This window comes from Python bivittatus, unplaced genomic scaffold, assembly GCF_059951505.1.
Source record: "Python bivittatus isolate LINGU-HERP-01145 unplaced genomic scaffold, Pbiv_v1 ctg000220_np1212, whole genome shotgun sequence".
Taxonomy (NCBI): Eukaryota; Metazoa; Chordata; class Lepidosauria; order Squamata; family Pythonidae; genus Python; species Python bivittatus.
Window position 1 is genome coordinate 16,325,032 of NW_028277048.1, and position 22,018 is coordinate 16,347,049.

Here is a 22,018-nt window from a genome sequence, read left to right on the forward strand (position 1 = left end):
TTTTTTTATGCCTTTGTATGTTCTTGTTTGTTTATGTATGTTTGTGTTTGTTGTAAAGAATAAAAAATTTTATAAAAAAAAAGAAATCAGCTGATTGGGAAAGATGTCAACTGGACTCAAGTCCTACCTTCATCTTGCTTCTCCCACCACCACCTCCCTCCAGCAAAATCTCCAGCACCTGTCCCCTGGTGAAAGACTTCACTTTAAATTCTACTTTGTGGCAGCATCTCCATCTGCCCTCCCTCATCTTTACAGTCCTGTCTACTAGGAGTAGGCAACCGGTTGCCCTGCTGAAGTTCCTGAAGTAGAGCTTCCAGCAGCCCTTAACACTGCCCATGCTTGACAGTGGCCACAACTTCCAAGCTTGGCCCCCACACTTTATTTTGCCTGAGATTAGAGTTTCCATGTTCCATATCTTTGGTTTATAATTTTGCTGCCCTATGTTGGTACTTGATCCTATGCTGATTCTAGCCTTATGGTCTGTTTACTCATCACTGATCTTTGTCTTGTCCCATTTTAGCTCAAACTTTGTATCAAAGTTCATCAGTGCATTCTTTCCTGTGCTATTTATTCTTATTTTGCATGGGACAGAGCCCATGGGATGGTTTGCAAATAAATATTGGTTAACGGAAGCCAATTATAGTTGGTCCATGTAGGATAAAAAGGAACATTTCTGGTTCCATGCAAAAGAGGTTTGCACATAAGTTTGAAATCAGTCCTGTAACACTGCACTAAGCCAAGGTTTGCTAAACAAGACCTACTGAGTTGGTTAGATTCACACATCACACATAGGTTAGTACTCTGCACAAACCCAAACATAAGAGACCAGTCTGAGAATCAAGTAATGGAACTATTCCATCTCAACTAACAATGCTGAGTACACCAACTTCTTCCCAATTTTATTACAGCCATGTTGTGAGGGCCGGGCCGCTGATTAGCAGACACATAGCAGAATTAATCTTAGCATTTAACACTTATGTACTTACTAGAGCACACCACTGAACATTTGGGGTTAAGTTGCAAGAAGATGATAACAAGTAAAAGGTTTGTTTGTGAGTACTTTGCAAGGAGGGTGCTCTGTGGAGATTTTGAGATGTCCAAAAACCATAGGGCAACCTAGTTGTAAGACCACTGGCTGACCTGGTTGTAATCTAAAAGTTAATTAGCATAGTAAAACGCACAATCCTAAAGTGGAGATTTTAGAAAACACAGAACATGCTAAGCTCATTATGGGATGTTAGTATGTAACATGGAACCAAGTATGCTTGTGCTGCAGTGTGACAAAATGTAACCAATCATGTTTTTCCTGTACCTACTTCCTCATTCATGAAATGTATAAAATTGGATGGAAAGCTTGACTCAAGGTCCCTCTCCTTTGAGAGGCGGGAACCTCTTTACTGAAGCACTTCAATAAAGTGACTAAGAAAGACTTCCTGTGACTTAGTGTGCCTGATTGGTGTTACGCACTGGGTAAACGAATCTGTCAGCCTTTGTGGCCAACGGTTGACACAACTGACATTATAAAGTTGCATGTATCATAACTGACACTATAAAGATGCATGTATCATAAAGACTTCCAATAGAGGCGAATATGTGTAGCTCAGGGTTGAGCTAAAATGGGATGGGGTTTGTTCTCTGCTTATATACTGTGGCCTGCCTTGCCCGTGCTGGTGGGGGGTTTGTTTTGCTCCTCTGGTAGTTCCTTGATTAGCATAGCAAACAGAGAGCAAACCCCAACCCATTTTAGCACTGAAGATGATACCTAGCCGAGTAATGAAACGTTTGCAAGAAAACAACCAAGCTCAGAGAACCCCAAGGATTCCACATAAAGACTTCCATTTGGAATGAATCTAATCCAAATTATGTGCCAAAGTCAAACCTGGTCATTAATTCATGTTAAGTCTTTCTTTGGGGGGGGGGCATTCTCCTCAGATCCACTTGCTTTTAAATAAATATTTTAACAAAAATTTAAAATAACATTTTTTCTTCCTCAGCTTGTTTAAAATTAAATCTGTACCTCAGATATGAACACGATGATAAACCATTAAACTCAGAAGCATATTTCTACATAAATAAACTTAGGTTTGCAATGTTACAAAATCAACTCAGTAACTTCACTATCAAGCATATTAGTGGAATTCATACATCCTACAAAATCAGAAAAAACACAATGCAGTTTAAAACGATTCAGGCTATTGCTCAGTCATCACACACACCTATTTTCATCCTTTTTTAATTAGTCAAACTCTATTTGCTCATACTTCTTTTTAGGAATATTTATTTGCCCTCTATTAAAAAATAATGTTTGCTTGCCTTCATTATCCCTATGAAAATGCAGAGCTTGACCATAAATAGCTATGTCTATTGATTACCTAGATTAACAGCAGAATTAACCCTGAAATGTGCAAATTTATGTTTTTCTATAATTAGTCAAAATACTGTACCATGCTTATCATTCTAGGTGCTGTAAAAGATTTATAAGATCTGAAGAAAAACCAGAGAACAGAACCAGATTGTATTTGTTATAAATTCAATGTTTTTGTAATTATGTTAACCAGATTGGTAGCATCATTATTATTCATTAGAATCCAATTCATCTGCTTTGGGGGAAAGGGATGGTCAGACCACAGTATATAGATCCATGCATAGACAAAAATACAGATAGGGGCGTTATGTTGTATAAGCCATTCTTACAAAGACCTTGATGGATGGCAGCAGGCTTTATGTGTGTGTTTAACTGTTTATTCAGGTTTTTTATCCTTAGTCCAGGTAGGCTGCTATATACACCTGTGCAATCTTTCCTTTAAAAAAACATTTATTTGCATTTTAGTCCTTCAAATATAGAATATCTTCATGCCCTTCAAGCATCCATGAAACTTGAAGGCTAAAAGGCACAGTTCTTTAAGCTTGATCCTTTATCCAGAAAAAAAAGAGAGAAAATTGCTGAAGTACAGTATTTGTCTTTCTCTCCAAGGATGGTAACTTACTCACCCAAGAGCCACAAGTAAGCACGTAACCTCCTTTGAGTCAAACTCTAACTTCACTCAGGACACAACAATAATTGTCTCTATAGAAACTCAACCAGCACTTGGGAGCTAGTAGCAGAGAAGCTGAAGTTAAGCCTTGGGTAGAAAGTGTCTTTTATTACTGACACAAGACACTCTTAGGACAAAGGCAATCAGCTATTGCAGGATCTATCAATCCATGTCAGCCATGGGGTTCAGATCTTGCATTTCACTCCCCTCCTTACATAATTATGGACTTCTTGCTGTTTGCTTCCTGATCTCGATGTGGAGGGCAGTTGCACCCTGTTTTGATCATGATCTGGTCTCAGATTCCTAGTTTCCAGCCTTGGCAGCTTCAGCTCTCCCACCTTCATGGACATGTCCATGCAATTTTCTTGGCAACAGCACAACAGTGGTTTTCAGAATGTTTTTTCAACTTCCCCATTTAGCCTATGGCCATAATAGTCCCCAGTGGTCTCCCATCCAAATACTAACCAGGCCTATCCCTGCTTAGCTTCTGAGTCCAGGAGCTGCCACCTGCTGAGCCCAGCCATTAAATAAACATAAGGCATTGCATGCACTATGAACACTGAACGACTGGTTATATTGTACACAATTCCACTTTACAAATGCTATCAAAAAGCTTTTTTGCTTGCAAAAGCTGTCCTAAATGCCAGTCATCAGAGATGGGGGAATACACACTAAGGATCAATGACAATCACAGCCCTCCCAAACTTGCCAGGACCACAATAAAATTACTACACGCAACTGACATCCAAATAAACTTCAAGCCTGATACCGTGTTACTAAGCCTTATTATCATGAGAGAGAACTAAAAAGAATTGGGGGGAGGATCCACACTCTACCTGCTTTTTAAAAGAAATCTTACTGTCATTGAACTATCACGTGCCCTGGTCACTCTAAAGCTATTTACTTGAGTATGCAAGAGAATCATGTGCTCAGACAGTGAGCTGACAAAGCACACTTCCCACCCAGGAGGAGCAATCCTTGGATACATTTGCACAACTTGACGCAAGCTGGTCTGTCACCTCACAGGGAATCCTCAGGAAATCACCCCAATTTAAGGAAAGATCACATGCCTCCAGAAAGGCAGTAAAAATCAGGGCCAACCTTGCATTCTGCATTTCAGCCATTTCTTGTAAGGGGGGGGCTCGATGGTCATGCTAATCCTTATGTAAACAGCTGTTTGTTAATCAAGAGCTCTACGGTCCCTCCTCCCAAGGTCTCTGCCCCGACAACGAATCACCCAAGAGCCAACCGTGTCGCTCCGGGTCCGCCTGCCCCTTTGCGGGCGAGGGCGAAGGCCGCTGCTGCGTTCGCTTCAGGAAACACCGCCGGTCCAAAGCTGGAAAGGATCCCTCACGAAGATGGCTGCATCTTCTCGGGGCCTGTTCCCTGGTCTCCTTCAGCATCTGCCGGCGCCCCTGGCCCGCTAATTCGGTTAACAGCACTACGAGAAGCCGCGTGGGAAGCGGAGGGAAAGGCGCAGCTAAAACGACCTCCTCAGCATTGCTTAAGTTGGTCGAGAAGCTGGCGGCGGTCCGGGACATTACCTCATCGCTTCCCCATCAGTAGGAAAAAAATCCCCAAAGTCTCCTTTTGCAACCAACGCTGCGGGGGAGAGGACAAAGACCGGAGAGGCTGCTCCATTCAGGGAAGATTCGGATCAAGGGAAGAAGCAGGCCTGCGGTCGCCCCCTCCCATCCTAATTGGGGATGGAGGCCCCGCCCCCTTTCTGTCCGCACTAAAAGCTTGCCTCGGGATAAACCGCCCCGCCCTGAAGCCCCGCCGGGTCCGCGCAGCGCATTGGGGCGCCTCCATCCCAGCCTTCCCCCCCGCGGCGCGGCTTTACCAAAACCCCGGCGAGAGCCCGGCGAGGGGGCGATGAGGTACCTTGCTCCCTTTCAGCGTTGCACCATCGTTCTTCCCACCAGTATCTCCTGGGCCATGTTGGTTTTTCACATTTTGGTTGCGGTCCCTCCGCCCGATCTCAGCGCATTCTTCCAGCTCCCCGCCTTTGGGGCGCCGGGCATGAGCGACCTAAATCGTCCTTTAAGCATCTATAGGAAAGGCTAATGCATAACGGGCAGCGGAGATCCGGCGCGGGGCTCCGCCAGCAAGCTTGCTGGACCGAGTAAAAGAGAGGGAGATGGTGCTCTCGCGCCCCTAGTGGCAAGAGCTGGTACTTGAAGCTTAACAATCCTGCAGTGAGTTAACACCCTGGTGGGTTGAATGCCCGCTACTTTTTTCCCCCTCCAGCCAGAAGGCCGGCAGGATCCCCCCCCCCCCGCTCCCCTCGGAAATGTAAAACCTGCTGAAATAAAAATATTGCAAAAAATAAGGGCTTGTAAAGCACAAAGTGCTGTGAAGACAAGCTACTGATTATATCCTGTAATCAGTAAACACAGCAGTGGGTTGGTCCTGCAGGATGTGTCGTTTTAATAAAAATGCGTTATAGAAGTGGCAGTTTTCCAACTGCCCTTCCTGTGCATGACAAAACAATATTCTGTTATTTGTCCAAGCCCGTGTGGATTGAATTAAACCCCATGGCTCCTTTTTTTTCTCTTCAGCAAACTATGCCATGAATAAATGTGCAAAGTGTTTCCATTGATGGACTATTTGCAAAATGCAGGTGGGGTGAAGCTTACATGGGGATTTGAAGATTAGATTATAAATGTAATGAGATATATTTAGACAATGAATTATTCTTATTTAATGTATTAAAAACTAGCACTTATGATAGCCTTATTAGTTCTAAGACCAGAGTTAGATTGGAAGTTATCTATTTTTCATATCTTTCCTTCTTTTACTTTACTTTACTTCACTTTTTCTTTTCCTTTTCTTTATATTTTGTATTTCAAATTTTCTTTTCTATTTCTAACTTTTAAATATGTATCTTTAAAACTTCAGTAAAATATTATAAAAAAAAAAGAAAGAAAACTTTAAAAAATGCCGCCCCCCCCCCCGGTACTGCAAACTAGCTAGCTCATGTTTTGCACAATGCGACAAAGCGTACTGCAAGAAAGCCTGATTCTGATGCAAAAAATATTACTCTCAGAACTTCAGCTAGCAGAACAGAGCAGTTGAAGGACTTCTCTGACTGTGTTGCAGATCATTACAATTGTGTGGAGTATTCAAGATGGTGAAGGTAATTTTGGCCTGGGTACCTTTGCGGGCTGCTTTTTAAAGAAGTTGCATTTTTCCCTCAGTTTATAGAGTAGTTGCCCAAGATCAGTAGTTAACTTAAAGAGGTGGCAACAAAACTGGATCTGATGCATCCTCGCCTGCTTTGGGTTCAAATACTACAGCACACTGTCCACTGTAATCCGTTGCAGCATATTGTGATAAGACGGCTGTCTCTGTTTCCAGCTTCTTGTTGTTGTTCAGTCGTTAAGTCGTGTCCGACTCTTCGTGACCCCATGAATCCTATCGCGCCAGGCCTTCCTGCCCTTCACTGCCTCCCTGAGTTTGCTCAGTTTCATGCTCATTGCTTCAGTGATGCTATCTAACCATCTCACCCTCCGCCATCCTCTTCTCCTTTTGCCTTCAATCTTTCCCAGCATCAGGGTCTTCTCCAAAGAGTCCTCTCTTTGCATTAGGTGACCAAAGTATCTGGGCTTGAGCTTCATTATCGAGTTTCCAGCTATTGACCAGTAATTAAAACACTGGTAGCCTCTAGAAAGGCAATTTTTGGAGTTTGGGTGAGGACAGATGCCCTATAATACTAGGGATATGTTTCAGCATTGAGGAAAATGCAAATTATCAAAACTTTCTTTTTCCCCCCCACTAGTCTTTATTATAAAATGGGTACTGTCCAGCAGTTCTCAAAGTGTGATCCGCAAAGTCAAATAAATATATTCAAATTTCTGTTTTAATGTCTAATATAATAAATATTGATAGATATAACCCACATAAACCAAAACTCTTTGGGGTCCTCTATCATTTTTAAGAATGTAAAGGGGTCCTAAGACCAAAACGTTTCAGAACTACTGTTATAGACTACAGTGAAGTGTGGAGTCCTTGGGGTTCTCTGAGCTTGGTTGTTTTCTTGCAAACATTTCGTTACCCCGCTAGATAACATCTTCAGTGCTAAAGTGGGATGGGGTTTCCTCTCTGTTTATATACTGTGGCCTGCCTTGCCCGTGCTGGTGGGGGTTTTGTTTTGCTCCTCTGGTGGTTCTTTGATTGGCATCTGTTGACTGCTTGATTGTGTGCCTGGTGGTGACCTTTGCTTATCTGGGTGATGACTGCTGGTGAGGCGATCTTCTGGTCTTTTGTCTCTTTTGAATAGTATGTAGATGCTGTTGATCTCTATGTGTCTGTTAATTGCTACCTTGTCTGAATACCAGGCTTCCAAGAATTCTCTTGCATTTTTGGACTCTATGAAAGTCCAAAAGCAAGTGAAAGAAGTATGTGTCGTGACACAAATTATGTGCTTGAATGCTCTGCAAATCCAAAAGAGTAGAGCTTTGCATCATATCATCACAGTGACCCACATTTCATCCTTTGGGTACAATTGTGGTGGATGCTTATGGAACTGGAACCTCAATGTTTTCCCCAAAGTGGCCCAGACACCATTAAATATAAAGATGAGAAGCTCCTACAGTGGGGCAAAAAAGTATTTAGTCAGCCACCAATTGTGCAAGTTCTCCCACTTAAAAAGATGAGAGAGGCCTGTAATTTTCATCATAGGTATACCTCAACTATGAGAGACAAAATGGGGGAAAAAATCCAGAAAATCACATTGTCTGATTTTTAAAGAATTTATTTGCAAATCATGGTGGAAAATAAGTATTTGGTCAATATCAAAAGTTCATCTCAATACTTTATTATATATCCTTTGTTGGCAATGCCAGAGGTCAAACGTTTTCTGTAAGTCTTCACAAGGTTTTCACACACTGTTGCTGGTATTTTGGCCCATTCCTCCACGCAGATCTCCTCTAGAGCAGTGATGTTTTGGGGCTGTCGCTGGGCAACATGGACTTTCAACTCCCTCCAAAGGTTTTCCATGGGGTTGAGATCTGGAGACTGGCTAGGCCACTCCAGGACCTTGAAATGCTTCTTACGAACCCACTCCTTCGTTGCTCGGGCGGTGTGTTTGGGGTCATTGTCATGCTGAAAGACCCAGCCACATTTCATCTTCAATGCCCTTGCTGATGGAAGGAGGTGTTCACTCCAAATCTCACGATACATGGCCCCATTCATTCTTTCCTTTACAGGGATCAGTCGTCCTGGTCCCTTTGCAGAAAAACAGCCCCAAAGCATGATGTTTCCACCCCCATGCTTCACAGTAGGTATGGTGTTCTTTGGATGCAGCTCAGCATTCTCTCTCCTCCAAACACGAGTTGAGTTTAGACCAAAACATTCTACTTTGGTTTCATCTGACCATACAACATTCTCCCAATCCTCTTCTGGATCATCCAAATGCTCTCTAGCAAACTTCAGACGGGCCCGGACATGTACTGGCTTAAGCAGGGGGACACGTCTGGCACTGCAGGATTTGAGTCCCTGGCAGCGTAGTGTGTTACTGATGGTAGCCTTTGTTACTTTGGTCCCAGCTCTCTGCAGGTCATTCACTAGGTCCCCCCATGTGGTTCTGGGATTTTTGCTCACCGTTCTTGTGATCATTTTGACCCCACGGGGTGAGATCTTGCGTGGAGCCCCAGATCAAGGGAGATTATCAGTGGTCTTGTATGTCTTCCATTTTCTAATTATTGCTCCCACAGTTGATTTCTTCACACCAAGCTGCTTGCCTATTGCAGATTCAGTCTTCCCAGCCTGGTGCAGGTCTACAATTTTGTTTCTGGTGTCCTTCGACAGCTCTTTGGTCTTGGCCATCGTGGAGTTTGGAGTGTGACTGTTTGAGGTTGTGGACAGGTATCTTTTATACTGATAACAAGGTCAAACAGGTGCCATTACTTCAGGTAACGAGTGGAGGACAGAGGAGCCTCTTAAAGTAGTAGTTACAGGTCTGTGAGAGCCAGACATCTTGCTTGTTTGTAGGTGACCAAATACTTATTTTCCACCATGATTTGCAAATAAATTCTTTAAAAATCAGACAATGTGATTTTCTGGATTTTTTCCCCCATTTTGTCTCTCATAGTTGAGGTATATCTATGATGAAAATTACAGGCCTCTCTCATCTTTTTAAGTGGGAGAACTTGCACAATTGGTGGCTGACTAAATACTTTTTTGCCCCACTGTACATCTTTTTTTCTATATACTATGTGGCAATTCTCACATAGAACCTGTGGGGATTTTTTTTTCCCAGTGATCATCCCTGCTTGGAGAAATGAAAGGAACAAATTGGAAAGCGGAAAGAAGAACCAAATCTGTGTGGCCTTTTCAAAAAACCACAATTATGCCAGAAAGCTGCTACGTCGTGCTATAACATTACAGTTTATTGTTGTAATTTTTTTTTTAATGCAGGTATATTTAAGTTAAAAAAAACCATACCAGTAATGATCATTCTTCTCCTTTCTCAGGGTATTTTAATGGCCACCCTAATCCCAGCTGAAATTGGTCAAGTGATAAATTTTTTAACATGATTTGTTATGCTGAGATGTCTTGCTTTTATTACCCAACCCATTCCCTGGGGTTAAGTAAGATACGAATTAATACAAATCCTAAGGGAAGTTTTACACTGTTTGGTCTTGGGTTTCCATGTATCATTCTCATGGGAATTTACATCATTTAATTTAACAGTATTAAATCCAGTTGTAACAATGTTGTGGATTATAAGAAGAGACTAAATAGTTATTTGATTTGTTACATCTTTCTCCAAGTATAAGTTATGCTTTAAAAAAGGTCATTGTTGTTTCAAATAACATCTAACTGCCTTGACTGATGCACAAGTTTCATCAAGGTAGAGTAGAAAAAAAAGTTACAAAATGCAGAAGCACTTGGCTAAAATTGTAATAAATCCTATAGATATATAGATATAGATATATAGATATATAGATATATATAGATATTTACTTACCAGATGGTTTGTCCAATATGCTAGACTACGCCAAAAAAGTTCAGTACAGTGGTACCTCGGGATACGAACGCCTCTACTAACGAACTTTTCGGGTTACGACCAGCTCTGGCCGCAAAAATTTACCTCGATGTGCGAACTCCGCCTCGGGGTACGGTCATTTTTCCGCCCTGACACGTGGTCCGTGGCCATTTTTCTGTCCCTGACACGTGGTCCGCGGCCATTTTTCCGCCCCTGACACGTGGTCTACGGCCATTTTCCTGCCGTGCCGCACCCGGCCATTTTCCCGCCGCGCCGCGCCCGGCCATTTTCCCGCCGTGCCACGCCCGGCCGTTTTCCTGCTGCACCGCGCCGCACCCGGCCGTTTTCCTGCCGCGCCCGGCCATTTTCCCACCACGCCGCGCCCGGCCGTTTTCCCGCCCCGATGCGTGGTCCGCGGACACCAGAATGGATTAACGGTAATTACACTGAACCTTATGGGAAAATTTGCTTCGGGGTGCAACCATATTCGGAGGGCGGAACGGATTAACCGGATTTACATTGAACCCTATGGGGAAATTTGCTTCGGGTTACGACCAACTCGGGATACGCCCAGAGTCACGGAACGGATTAAGTTTGTATCCCGAGGTACCACTGTATTGTGATAACCCAGTTGGTGTCTTAACCTGTCACCTGAACTAGGCCACCATGTTAAGCAATAAACCTCTTCTATTTATCTGCTGTGGCAAGAAACCTTAATGTGTTTCTATTTTTATTTTTCTGCTTTCTTATTCTATAGTTGAATGGTGAGGATGCTTCATGAAAATAAATGGCCTCTTGAAATCCCCTCCCACCCTCACCTTTCTCTTCTTGAATGTATTAAATTCTCCACAGACAGATAACTCCTTAAGACCCTGGGTTAGCCTACAAACTGCTAATTATAACTGTTGAATACTGAATGATTACTTCATTGCCCTGTGAGCCCTTCTTGTGAAATATTATTCCATACATTGTGTTCACTGGTTATCAATTGCAGTTTTGTTTTTTGAAATACCAGAACATGTAAGCCTATTTAATAGCTTACAGAGTTCTAGGTCCTGAGAATTGGTCTGTAAGAGGCCCCAGGTCATTATAAAGGTGAACAAAATATTCCTTTCTACCACTGGATGTAAATTCCAGCTTGATGAATAAAGGACAGAAGCCAATCTAAGGCACTTTTTATTTCTTTTTTAAAATATATTTTAATTAAATATTTTGATTACAATAGTAAAAACTATTATAAACTAACTTAAAGAAGAAAAGAGAATAGAAAGAAGAAAAAGTGGAAGAAAAAGGAAAAAGAGAAAGAATAAAGAAAAAGAAAGATATAAAAAAGTGACTTCCAACCTTTATTATAAGTATCGATAAATTTAGTAACTCTCTACCCCCTATAAGGTTACAAACAGTTATCTCTTCATCCCATAGCCCATCCTTTATCTATAAGCAAATCCATAAAACATCAACTTTTCAATCCTGGTGTCAACAAAAGTTTGTAAAGTGTTGCCAGAACTTTACAAAAAAAGTTTTATTTTAACCTAGATCAAATAAGCCAACTTTATATTGCTTCCTTTTTCTTCTAACAGTCTTAATCTTTAATTCAAATATTGTCGTAGGATTTGATTTCTCTTCAATTCTTCTTTATCCCATCGCACAGATTTCTTCAAGGCTTTAACAAGCCTCTTTTGTAGATCCAATAAGAAAACATTTTCCAGGTCATTTTCTTGGTTTGTCATTTGTATTTCATTTTTAAAACTTCAGCCAGTTTCTTTTGTATAACCAATAAAGCATCCTTTTCCAAATCATTCCCTTGGCTTGTCATTTGTAGTTCCACTTTCAGTATTTTCTCTGTTTTGTCAGACAAAATTTGGTCCACATCTGTCATTCCCTCATTAACATCTTTTGGACATAGTCTATCCGTAGGGTCTGACATCATTACTGACACTGTTGATATTGTAGCTACTAATTTCTGGCTCTTTATTAAAAGAGATCTTTATTAAAGATTTCCTTTAATATTTCCAATGTTATGACATTTTGTATCCTTTTGTACAGTTTCTAAAATCATAAAGTCACTTATCTATGTTATGAACCTGATAGCCAAAATAAGTCTGGTTTCCACAAGAAGCTATTTATTTTTTATAGTTAATTCCAAAATCTTATAGTACAAGTCAGTATTCCAAATTTAACTGGACCCTTAATCCATTTCTAACTTTCTTAGATCAAAATCTTATTTAGCTTTTTGGTGTTTATTTCAAATTCTTTAAGTTCTTAAGCTTACAATTAAATTTTCTTTTGTTCAGAGTTGAAGCTAAAGTCACCCAGCAACTTTTCAAACTTGTCGTTCTGAAGGTCTCTAATAGCTTTAAGATGGTTAATAGGCAATTTCTGAAAGCAAGGCTTACAAACTTAGTGTCCTTTAAAAGGCTCCACAGTGGTTGCGAGCAAGATGGCTAATTCCTTGAGTGTCTCCTTGCACTCAAACCTGCATAAAACTGCTGTCCTGTGGTCTGTTTGTGAGGAGCAGCCATCCGGAACACATGTAGGCAATCTCCCGTCCTCTCCTTGTCCAGAGAGGTTCCAAAGGACCAATGAGTAAACCAGTTCTTTGGTCTTTGCTGTGGTCATCAGCTCCACTTTCACGGAGACGTTTTCAGTTCACCATGCCTCCCCTAGAATTCAGCCTTTTATTTCTAAGACAACTCAGTGCATATCTTTATCTTTATCTATATATCTATATAATCTTCACATATTTTGGGGTAACATATTAATGAAGAAAGCATAATGGCACTTAGGGATATAAACAATGCCACATAAGGAGTTTAAAAGAACGTTGTTATTGTGTTCATGGTAGGAACGCATACGAACTACTTGTATAATCTTGATTGCAGGAAAACTGGGAGATCATATAGTCAAATGTTTTGAAAGTCTCATAAATGTCTGTGCACCTGTACTGGGCAGGAGGTACAGAATGCAGGCTTTAAAAGAAAAGGGGGTTGCAGTTATTCACACTTGCACAATTTACACTGATGCATGTTGAAAATTATATGTGTGAGATTTCAGTATGCTTACATGAGATCTCATGAGATGTTGATTTTAGCTATTTGGGAGAGGAACAGGCACTTCTTGAAGATCCAGAGAATGATCAGTTCTCTGTGGGCACCAACTTGTTGAATGTTGCAACAATGCTAATGAAGCCAGGAGTCTTGTCTATGAGATCCCTTCAGGGAGGTAGATAAGAAGGAAGCAAGTCCTTAAGGAAAGAACAAAGGACCGGAACCAGAAGGAGGAAGTTGGGCCTGAGCACATGGAAGCCCTCACCCCAATCCCATCAACTTGTAAATCAACCCAGCAAGGACTTTTGGGGATAAAAGGGGTCCCAAAGCCCGGCCACTTTGAGTCATCTGAGTCACCTTTGGATCCAGACGTGGCAGCTTCCGTCCCTCTAGCTAGTGCCTGGCAGCCTAGTTGGGAAGAACGTGGGTAAGTACGTGTGTGTGTATGAGGAAGAGCAAATGTACCTTGCAACCAGTAAAGTTTTGCTGCTACTTTAAATTCACTGGGTCTCCATGTATTCCAAAGAACCTGATGGGCTGCAGTGTTCATTTGAAAGTGATTTGTGTGTGTGTCCCGAATTATTTCTGGGCTGTTGCCCAGGGCTGTGCGTCTTGTCTGCTCTAGCCGCACCTATCTGGAAGCCCAGGGAGAAAGCAAGGGGGGCTGACAAGATCCGTGCGCCTCGACAGGCTCTGAGTGTGTGAGGGAGTGACCATAAGCCGAACCTGGGAGCAGAGTGTGTAACAAAACCTAATTTCAAACATTTACATTATATAATTACGAGCTTTTGGTTCTCTCTTTATTAAAAAAATTGAGGGAAAACATGTTTCCCGGGAATTAAACAACAAATAAAAATATATAATTGGGGTCATAGAAGTGCCCTGCTGGATTGTTATTATTCTGAGCTCTGATGGGTTTACTTTTCAGGTACATCACTACTCCCACTGCACCCCTGCCCATGGAAAAAGAACGAAGAGGAGTACTGTAGTACTGAAGGGCATTGTTTTGATACACAATTTTACACTCTCTCATAATGTGTGGGCATGCATGTGACAGTGCACTGTATCTTATTTACAAAGGATTAACTTGCTTTGTAAAGAGCACAGCGTTTCTTTCCCCCACCTTATCTCTTTGTTGAATGCCTGATTGCCTTCTAAGAGAGCACAGCATTCCCCCACCCCATTTCCTTTAGAAGCAATTAGCCAGATGCCTGATTGAACAAGTAAGCTATAAATTAGATTCGTACTGGGCAGGCAGAGACACCAAATTCCAAAGAAGTTACAAAGAAAGCCAGAGAAAGATAAGGAGGTAGGCATTTCTTTGGTAACAGAAGAAGAGGAACAAAGAAGAGATAAGTACCGACATGGGCTATTTCCTTGGTAACCAGAAGAAAAAAGTTAAACTTAGATTCACCTCTTTAGGATCCACCTTTACTCCTCCCTGGACCACCCCAAAAATCCCTTTTATGGACATGAGGGGATGTATGAATCTGATTTCATTTGTGGATGCCTATAAAAGCTTTGTTGTTTGCTTTGCAAGGTGTGGTTCTGGGCAACACTCCTGCCACGGTGTTGGATGAACCATCCAGAAGTTTCCTTGGCCAATAAAACCTCTGTTAGCTAAATAAAAGCCTCGTCTCAAGTTAATTTGGTTCTCTAAACTTGGGTAAATGAATAAACAAAGTCTAGTGCCTAACAGTACAATATATATCTGTATCTGTGGAGATCACGTTCCTCTTCTGTCTTTCTGAAAAAGGCTGTCCTTTCCGTGCTTTGAGTGAAAATGAAAGGACAAAGAGGGGATGATAATAAAGGCATTGTGCGGATGTTATGGGGAAAGCGAGCAAATGAATCCTGCCAAGGCCACAAAAGAGCAGAGCATGGAAGCAACTGAGGCTGCTTCTGTCAGCGCTTTAAAGAGACAACTCGCCTGCATTAAAAAGGTCACACAGCAGCTGCACAGAGGTCCTAGAATTTAGACTCTGGATCAGAGATGGAATTAACCTTCTGGAAGGATGCGACTGCCCATCGAAAACCAGGATTCTTATTCTGGGGTTCTACCTGTAAATTCTAGAGAATTCCCATCCCCTTTCCTTGCTTAAGGCTGAGAAAATGTTAAATGAAATTACTTTTTTTTTTAATTTTAACTAGGTATAATCCCAGAATACAACAGTGCCCAACATTGGAAGAAAGATACAATACCGACCCTATCTGATTGGGAATTAAAACTTGGAGCAATAGCAAAAACTAGCAGTAAATATCCACAACAGAAACATAACTAAATTTAAGCAAGAGTGGCTTCCATATATACAACATATCACACAACAAGGCAAATACAAACACTTACTGTATGGTTTTAAAAAAGGTTTAAATGTTTATAAACACTGCAAATTGGTTGGAGTACAGAGAAGGGAGAAGTTAGAGACTGACTACCTATTTATCTTTTCCAAGCGGCTCTCTTTTTTCTCTTTTCCTCCCCCCCTTTTTTAGTACTCATAAATAACAATAAATAACAATACAGTGGAGACTTTAGTATTAAGCTCAATGATACGAACTGTTTTTCACATTACCAAATAATTCAATGCACTTTGCAACTTATCAACATCATACTAAACATCAGCTGTGCCATGTAGCAACTCTATGTTCATACATATTTTAGAAACCATATTTAACATTGATCCACATTTTCTATTTTGAAAGGCTTAATTTACTTTAATCACCAGAGCGTTAACAGCTCCTAGTTTCTATTGTATAAAGACCACTGTACTTAGCTATTATTATTCTACAATGTAGTATTTGTATTCTATAAGAAAACAATTAATTTGGAAAAAAAAGACTGAGAAATTGTTAGCAAGTGGAACAGCCAAAACATCTGATTAGTGCAGGCTATGCTGTGTGAGTGTGATGGAAGTTACAGTACAACCAGTCTGTAGGGCACTGTTCTGGGGAAAGCTGATATTGGAATAGTATTAGCTGTCCTGTGACAGCAACAAAAATATGTCAACCTGGTTAATGCAGCAAGCTGATTTCCCCCCTCCTTTCTACTCCATTGTCAGGCTGAGCTCTGTAGTGCGAATCTGTGTGTGCTTCTGTGTGAAGGAAACTCTGCATCTCGCAGTGCAAAGTTTTAGAAGTCTTAGTTTAACACCTGTTTCCACAATCCACTGAGAAAATATGCTCAGGGCAGTCAATTTTCTCTCATCCAAGATTAGAGATCATTGCCTGAACATTTTCCGCTCAAAACATTTTGTTCAAAGTTCAACTTTGGGAATCTTTTTCAAATTATGTAACACAGAATTAGGAAGTCCTTGAAAGTTGGATTCAAGCATTTTTAGATAAAAGGCTCTTAGCCTTGTGGATCAAAAAGGTATTATGCAACAAATCAATTTTGTTTATGGTAGGAAAAAATAGGGGAAAAACTGTGTGAAAATAAGGAAAAGCCACAGCTGGAGGTACCTAACTGAACTTGACTGATCTTGAAAAACCTGAGCAAAGTCAGACCTGGTTAATAGTTGGATGACTGGCAGGAAATCCAGGGCTATAGATTGGACTGGAAGTTACTGCCAAGGAAACTACACAGGGACACTTTATCTTAACATTGGAAAACAATAATATCTTGAACCCCCAGCCCCCCAGTTCCATTTCTGAGACAAAACAAATACGTGATGAGAAAATCTCACCTTTAAATTCCATATAAAAAAATATTCCCCTCTCACCCCTATGGGTGGTACGTGTCTTCCTCAATCTCGGGTCCTCTACCAGAGGCCTGGAAGTTTGAGGGTTCTGCGCAGTATCTTAGCTGTTCCTGGCACTGCACTCTTCTGGACAGAGAGCTCTGAGGTTGTTCCTGGGATCTGTTGGAGCCATTCTCCCAGCTTAGGAGTCACAGCCCCGAGTGCTCCTACCACCACTTTGGCCTTTACTTTCCACATCCTCTCTAGTTCCTCCTTCAGGCCCTGGTACTTCTCCAGCTTCTCATGCTCCTTCTTCCTGATGTTGCTGTCATTTGGCACTGCTACATTTATAATTACCGCTGTCTTCTGGTCTTTGTCAACTACCACGATGTCTGGTTGATTGGCCAGTACCTGCCTGTCTGTCTGGATCTGGAAGTCCCACAGGATCTTAGCCCTGTTATTCTCCACAATCCTCTGTGGAATCTCCCATCTGGACCTGGGGGGGTCTAGCCCATACACTGTGCAGATGTTCCTGTACACAATGCCAGCTACTTGGTTGTGCCGTTCAGTGTATGCTGTTCCTGCCTGCATCTTACACTCTGCCACTAGGTGTTGGACTCTCTCTGAGGCCTCTTTGCACAATCTGCACCTTGGGTCCTGTCTAGTAGGACCCAGGGTGCTTCTATGGATCTGGTGCTTACTGCCTGTTCTTGTGCTGCTATGATCAGTGCCTCAGTGCTGTCTTTTAGTCCAGTCCTTTCCAGCCACTGATAGGATTTCCCAATGTCAGCCACCTCAGCTATCTGTCAATGGTACATCCCATGCAGGGGCTTGTCTTGCCATGGTACTTCCTCCACTTGAGCTTCCTCCCATGTCTGCTGCTGCCTGAGGCATTCTCTCAGCAGCTCATCTTTGGGTGCCATCTTACTGATGTACTTCTGGATGCTCCAGGTTTCATCCAGGACAGTGGCTTTGACACTTATCAGACCCTGCCTGCCCTCTTTGCGGCTGGTGTACAATCTCTGGATGTTGGACTTGGGGTGGAAACCTCCGTACATTATGAGGAGCTTCCGGGTCTTCACATCAGCAGTGTCCATGTCCCCCTTTGCCCAGCTCACTATACCACCAGGATATCTGATGACTGGCAGGGTGCGTGCGCGCATGTGTGTGTGTGTGTATGTGTGTGTGTGTGTGTGTGTGTGTATATATATATATATATATTTAAAAGTTTTAAAGAGAACATAAAAACTAATACAAACTAATACAGAATAAAAAAAACAAAGAAAGAGAGAAAAGATAAAAGTGCAGAAAGAAAAGTTAAAAAGAAATAGAAAGAAGCTTTCGATTTCCTTTGCAGCAAATATGATTACAAAGTCATCTCTTACTCTATGATTACAAAACAGCTTACTTTTTTCTATTATGTAATTTGTTTCCAATCATCAAAACCACAAGTCATAAGTGTGTTTTTTTCTGTTTCATACAAAAAGCCTATAAGGGGTTTCCAGTCAGCCATAAATGTAGATATTGTCTTTTCTCTAATCAAGAAAGTCAATTTAGCCATCTCTACAAGTTCCACCATCTTCACCAACCATTCCTCTATTGTGGATAGTGTTGAACTTTTCCACTTTTGAGCATATAGTAATCTTGCTGCAGTCGTCATATATAAAAACAAAGTTCTATGGCTTTTTTCTAGTTCTCTCTCCATTAATCCCTAAAGAAAAGTCTTTGGTTTCAGTTGTACATTAATCTTTAAAATCTTCTGAATTAGTGTATTTATTTGTATCCAAAATGTTTTGGCTTTTTTACATGTTCACCATTCATGATACAATGTCCCTTCATGTTGTTCACATTTCCAGCAAAGATTCGAAGTACTTTATACATTCTAGACAATTTCTCTGGTGACAAATACCAACGAAAATATCATTTTATAAAAATTGTCTTTAAGGCTAGAACATAATGTAAATTTCAATCCTTTCAACCATACGTTTTCTCATTGATCCATTTGTATATTGTATCCAAAAATTTTAGCCCATTTTATCATACATTCTTTCACTTGTTCTTCTGCTGCCTCATATTTCAACAAAAGTTTATACATTTTAGCAATAACAGAAAATTTCACCTTAAATTCCTAATTTGACACACCCACACCTAAAACCTATTTCGATATTGTGTAGAAAAATACCAGGGAATACAGTAGATTCCAATTATTTACAGAATACTATATTAAGTTCATATACATCAGAAATGAAATTGATAGCGAACTCTGGTATCACAAGGCACCATCATATTATAATGGATATAGAGTTGTAGGAGGCAAACTTTCTTAAAGCTGGTGGGCCCATTTGAAGGAGAGCTACAGGGTGGCAGCTTACACTGATAAAAAACCCCGGACGTGGTTAGCTGCCACACATCAATTTACTGTACCAAAAGGAAAATTGGTGAAATTAACCCCATGCAGTCTGCTTAATGAAAGTCAGTTTGGTGTAAGTGGTTAAGGCATCAGGCTAGAAATGGGGAGACTGTGAGTGACTACTCCAGGCAGTCATCAGGAGCCAACACTGACTTGAAAGCACCAAAAAAAGAAAAGAAAAAAAAGTCTCTTTAGCCTCTCAGAATAAGTCTTACATCACGTTTATTTTCTGGGCAGATGAACCCACTTCCAAACAAAGCATAGAGCTACAGCTTCCCACTTACTTTTCTAAGGAGGACTATGGGGTCTGGCTGAGGTTCAGAGGTATTTTTTTTTAAGTATAAATATGGTAGTCCTTGGGGTTCGAAGAAGACATGCTGTTGTGCAGTTCATCTGTGGACATGGAGGTGGCTCTGCAGTCCCAGTCTGGAAGCGCAGAGGCTAGCACAATGGGGGCACTGGAAGTCCATTGTTGTAGTAACTGTGGGTGTTATTCTGTGACGCTCCTCACAGTTTGCGATCAGTTTTTGGCAGTGCCTGTCTTCAAAGCTGGTGGAGGCTTCATAGCACAGGGCTCACCAGTGGGTTCCATCAGCAGCCGCAGCTTCTAGTTCTCTTGGCCGGATGTCACAGTGGCATAGGGTTTCTTTCACAGCATCTTTGTAGCACTTGCATGGTCAACCTTGAGGCCTCTTTCCAGACTCTAATACACTATAGAGCAACTGGCAAGGCATACAGTGGTCATCCATTCTGGTGACATGTTCCACCCACTGCATCTGGGCTCTGATAATCAGGGACTCAATGCTGATGGACTCTGTGTGATCCAAGACCTCCAGGTTGGAGACACGGTCTTGCCAATGAATGCCGAGGATAGAGCGGAGAGCGTGCATGTGAAATTTCTTCAGTTGTTTGATGTGTCTTTGATACAGAGTCCAGGACTCACATCCATATAGGAGAGAAGGGATAACCATAGCTCTGTAGACTTTCAGCTTTGTGGAGATATGGATGTTCTGTTGATTGAGCACTCTAGTACGCAGCCACCCTAGGGTCTGGTTGGCCTTGCTGATCCTGGAGTCAATTTCTTTGTCCAAAGACCCATTGCTTGAGATGATGCTTCCCAAATATTTGAAGCTGTTTAAATTTGTCAGCTGGGTGTCATCAACAGTGATTTTGGGTTCTATGGGGTTGGTATTTGGCATGGCCTGGTAAAGTACTTCAATCTTGTTCAGGCTGATAGTCAGGCTGAAGAGCATAGCAGTGTCTGAAAATTTGTTCAGCATCAACTGTAGATCAATGTCTGTGTTTGCCGGGAGTGCACAGTCATCAGCAAAGAGGGCTTCTTGGATGACTGTATGGAGGCACTTTGTCCATGTGTTTCAAGCGGTGAAGGTCAAAGAGACAGCTGTCTAATTGGTACCTGATGTACACTCTCTCCTTCAGACCCTGGACAGCACGTGACAACATGCAAGCAAAGAACAGATTGAACAGGACTAGGGCTAGCACACAACCCTATTTTATCCTATAGGAAATGGCAAATGCAGCTGATGTATCACCATTGTAAACAACCTGTCCTGTCATTCTGTCAGGGAGTAGCTGAATCAACTTCACGAATTTCCTTGGCATCTATAATATCTCAGGATGATCCAGAGAGCTTCCCTGTTTACAGTGTCAAATGCCTTTGTCAGGTCAATGAAGACAGAGTAAAAAGTCCAGGAGAAGTGCTTGATGTCTGCTGTACTCTGTTCTGGCCAAAAGCCACACTGCACATCTGGGAGGTTCCTTTCTGAGATAGTGACAAGTCTGTTAAGGAGAATGCGGGCAAAGGTCTTGTCTACAATGGACAGCAGTGAGATACCCCCATAGTTTCTGCAGTCTGATTTGCTTCCCTTATTTTGTAGAGAGCCACAATGAGGGCATCACAGAAGTCGTCAGGCATCTCCTCTGTGGAGCAAACATCTTCTAACATGTCTTGGAATGCCTGTAAGGCATTTGGGTCTAGTGCTTTGTAGATCTCAGCAGGAATGCCATCCTGTTCTGTTGCTTTATTTGAGTTCATCTGCAAGATCACTTTCTTGATCTCATCAGTAGAGAGAGGCAGATCTAGGGCATCCAAGACTGGCAGCTGAGGAATCTGCTGCAAGACATCATGATCAACTGTGGACTGCCTACTGAGTAGGTTGGAAAAGTGTTCAGCCCACCTGTGTTTCAGTCCTACCTGGTCTTTGATCAATCTTGACCCATCAGATGACAGCAGGGGGGAGCATCCTGATTTAGAAGGACCATAAACTGACTTTATGATGCTGAAGAACTCTCTGATGGCATGCATGTCTGCATAGCATTCCACCTGCTCAGCTTTTCCCTGCCACAACTCGTCCTGCATTTCTCACAGTTCTGTTTGTACTTTGGACTTCAGGTGCTTAAACTTGTCTTTCTCTGAGACAGATGATGGATCATTCTGCCAGTCTGCATAGGCCTTCTTCTTAGGCTGGAAGGCTACTGAAATGGTCTCATGGTTTTCATCAAACCAGTCTTGATGTGCCCGGGTTTTGAGTCTGAGTATAGTTGTTGCAGTCTGCATGATGATATCTTTAAACTGTATCCACTTTTCAGAACAGGTTCCTACAAGCAGTAAATTGCCAGAGAGTTTTTCATTAAGTACATCTTGGAAATGTTGGACTTGGCTTGGGTCTTGCAGTCTGCCAATGTTGAATGACTTTCTGACAGTCCTTGATTGCTTACCATGTAAAGGGGCTACATGCAGGTTGAGGACTGACTGGACCAGCCTGTGATCTGTCCAGAATTCAGCACCTCGCACAGCTAGGGTGTTGGTGACATCTCTAAGGTTGTGCTGATGTACTATA

General features: G+C 41.8%; 1 protein-coding gene across 5 annotated transcripts in view; it reads right to left on the reverse strand.

Annotated features, from left to right (window-relative positions):
* Positions 1-5,174, reverse strand: part of B4GALNT1 (beta-1,4-N-acetyl-galactosaminyltransferase 1) — a 58,299-nt gene extending 53,125 nt beyond the window's left edge. For 2 of the 5 annotated variants that reach the window (XM_088137978.1, XM_088137976.1), the window contains exon 1: positions 4,920-5,173. Coding sequence is in view for 1 of the 5 variants with exons in the window: in XM_088137975.1 (XP_087994101.1) it covers positions 4,580-4,584 (5 nt within the window). In the remaining 4 variants the exon portion in view is untranslated. Of the gene's footprint in view, positions 1-4,284; positions 4,532-4,579; positions 4,725-4,919 lie in introns of those variants that run through there. The other 3 variants (XM_088137974.1, XM_088137975.1, XM_088137977.1) reach the window with 3 other exon arrangements.
* Positions 5,175-22,018: the final 16,844 nt, after the last annotated feature.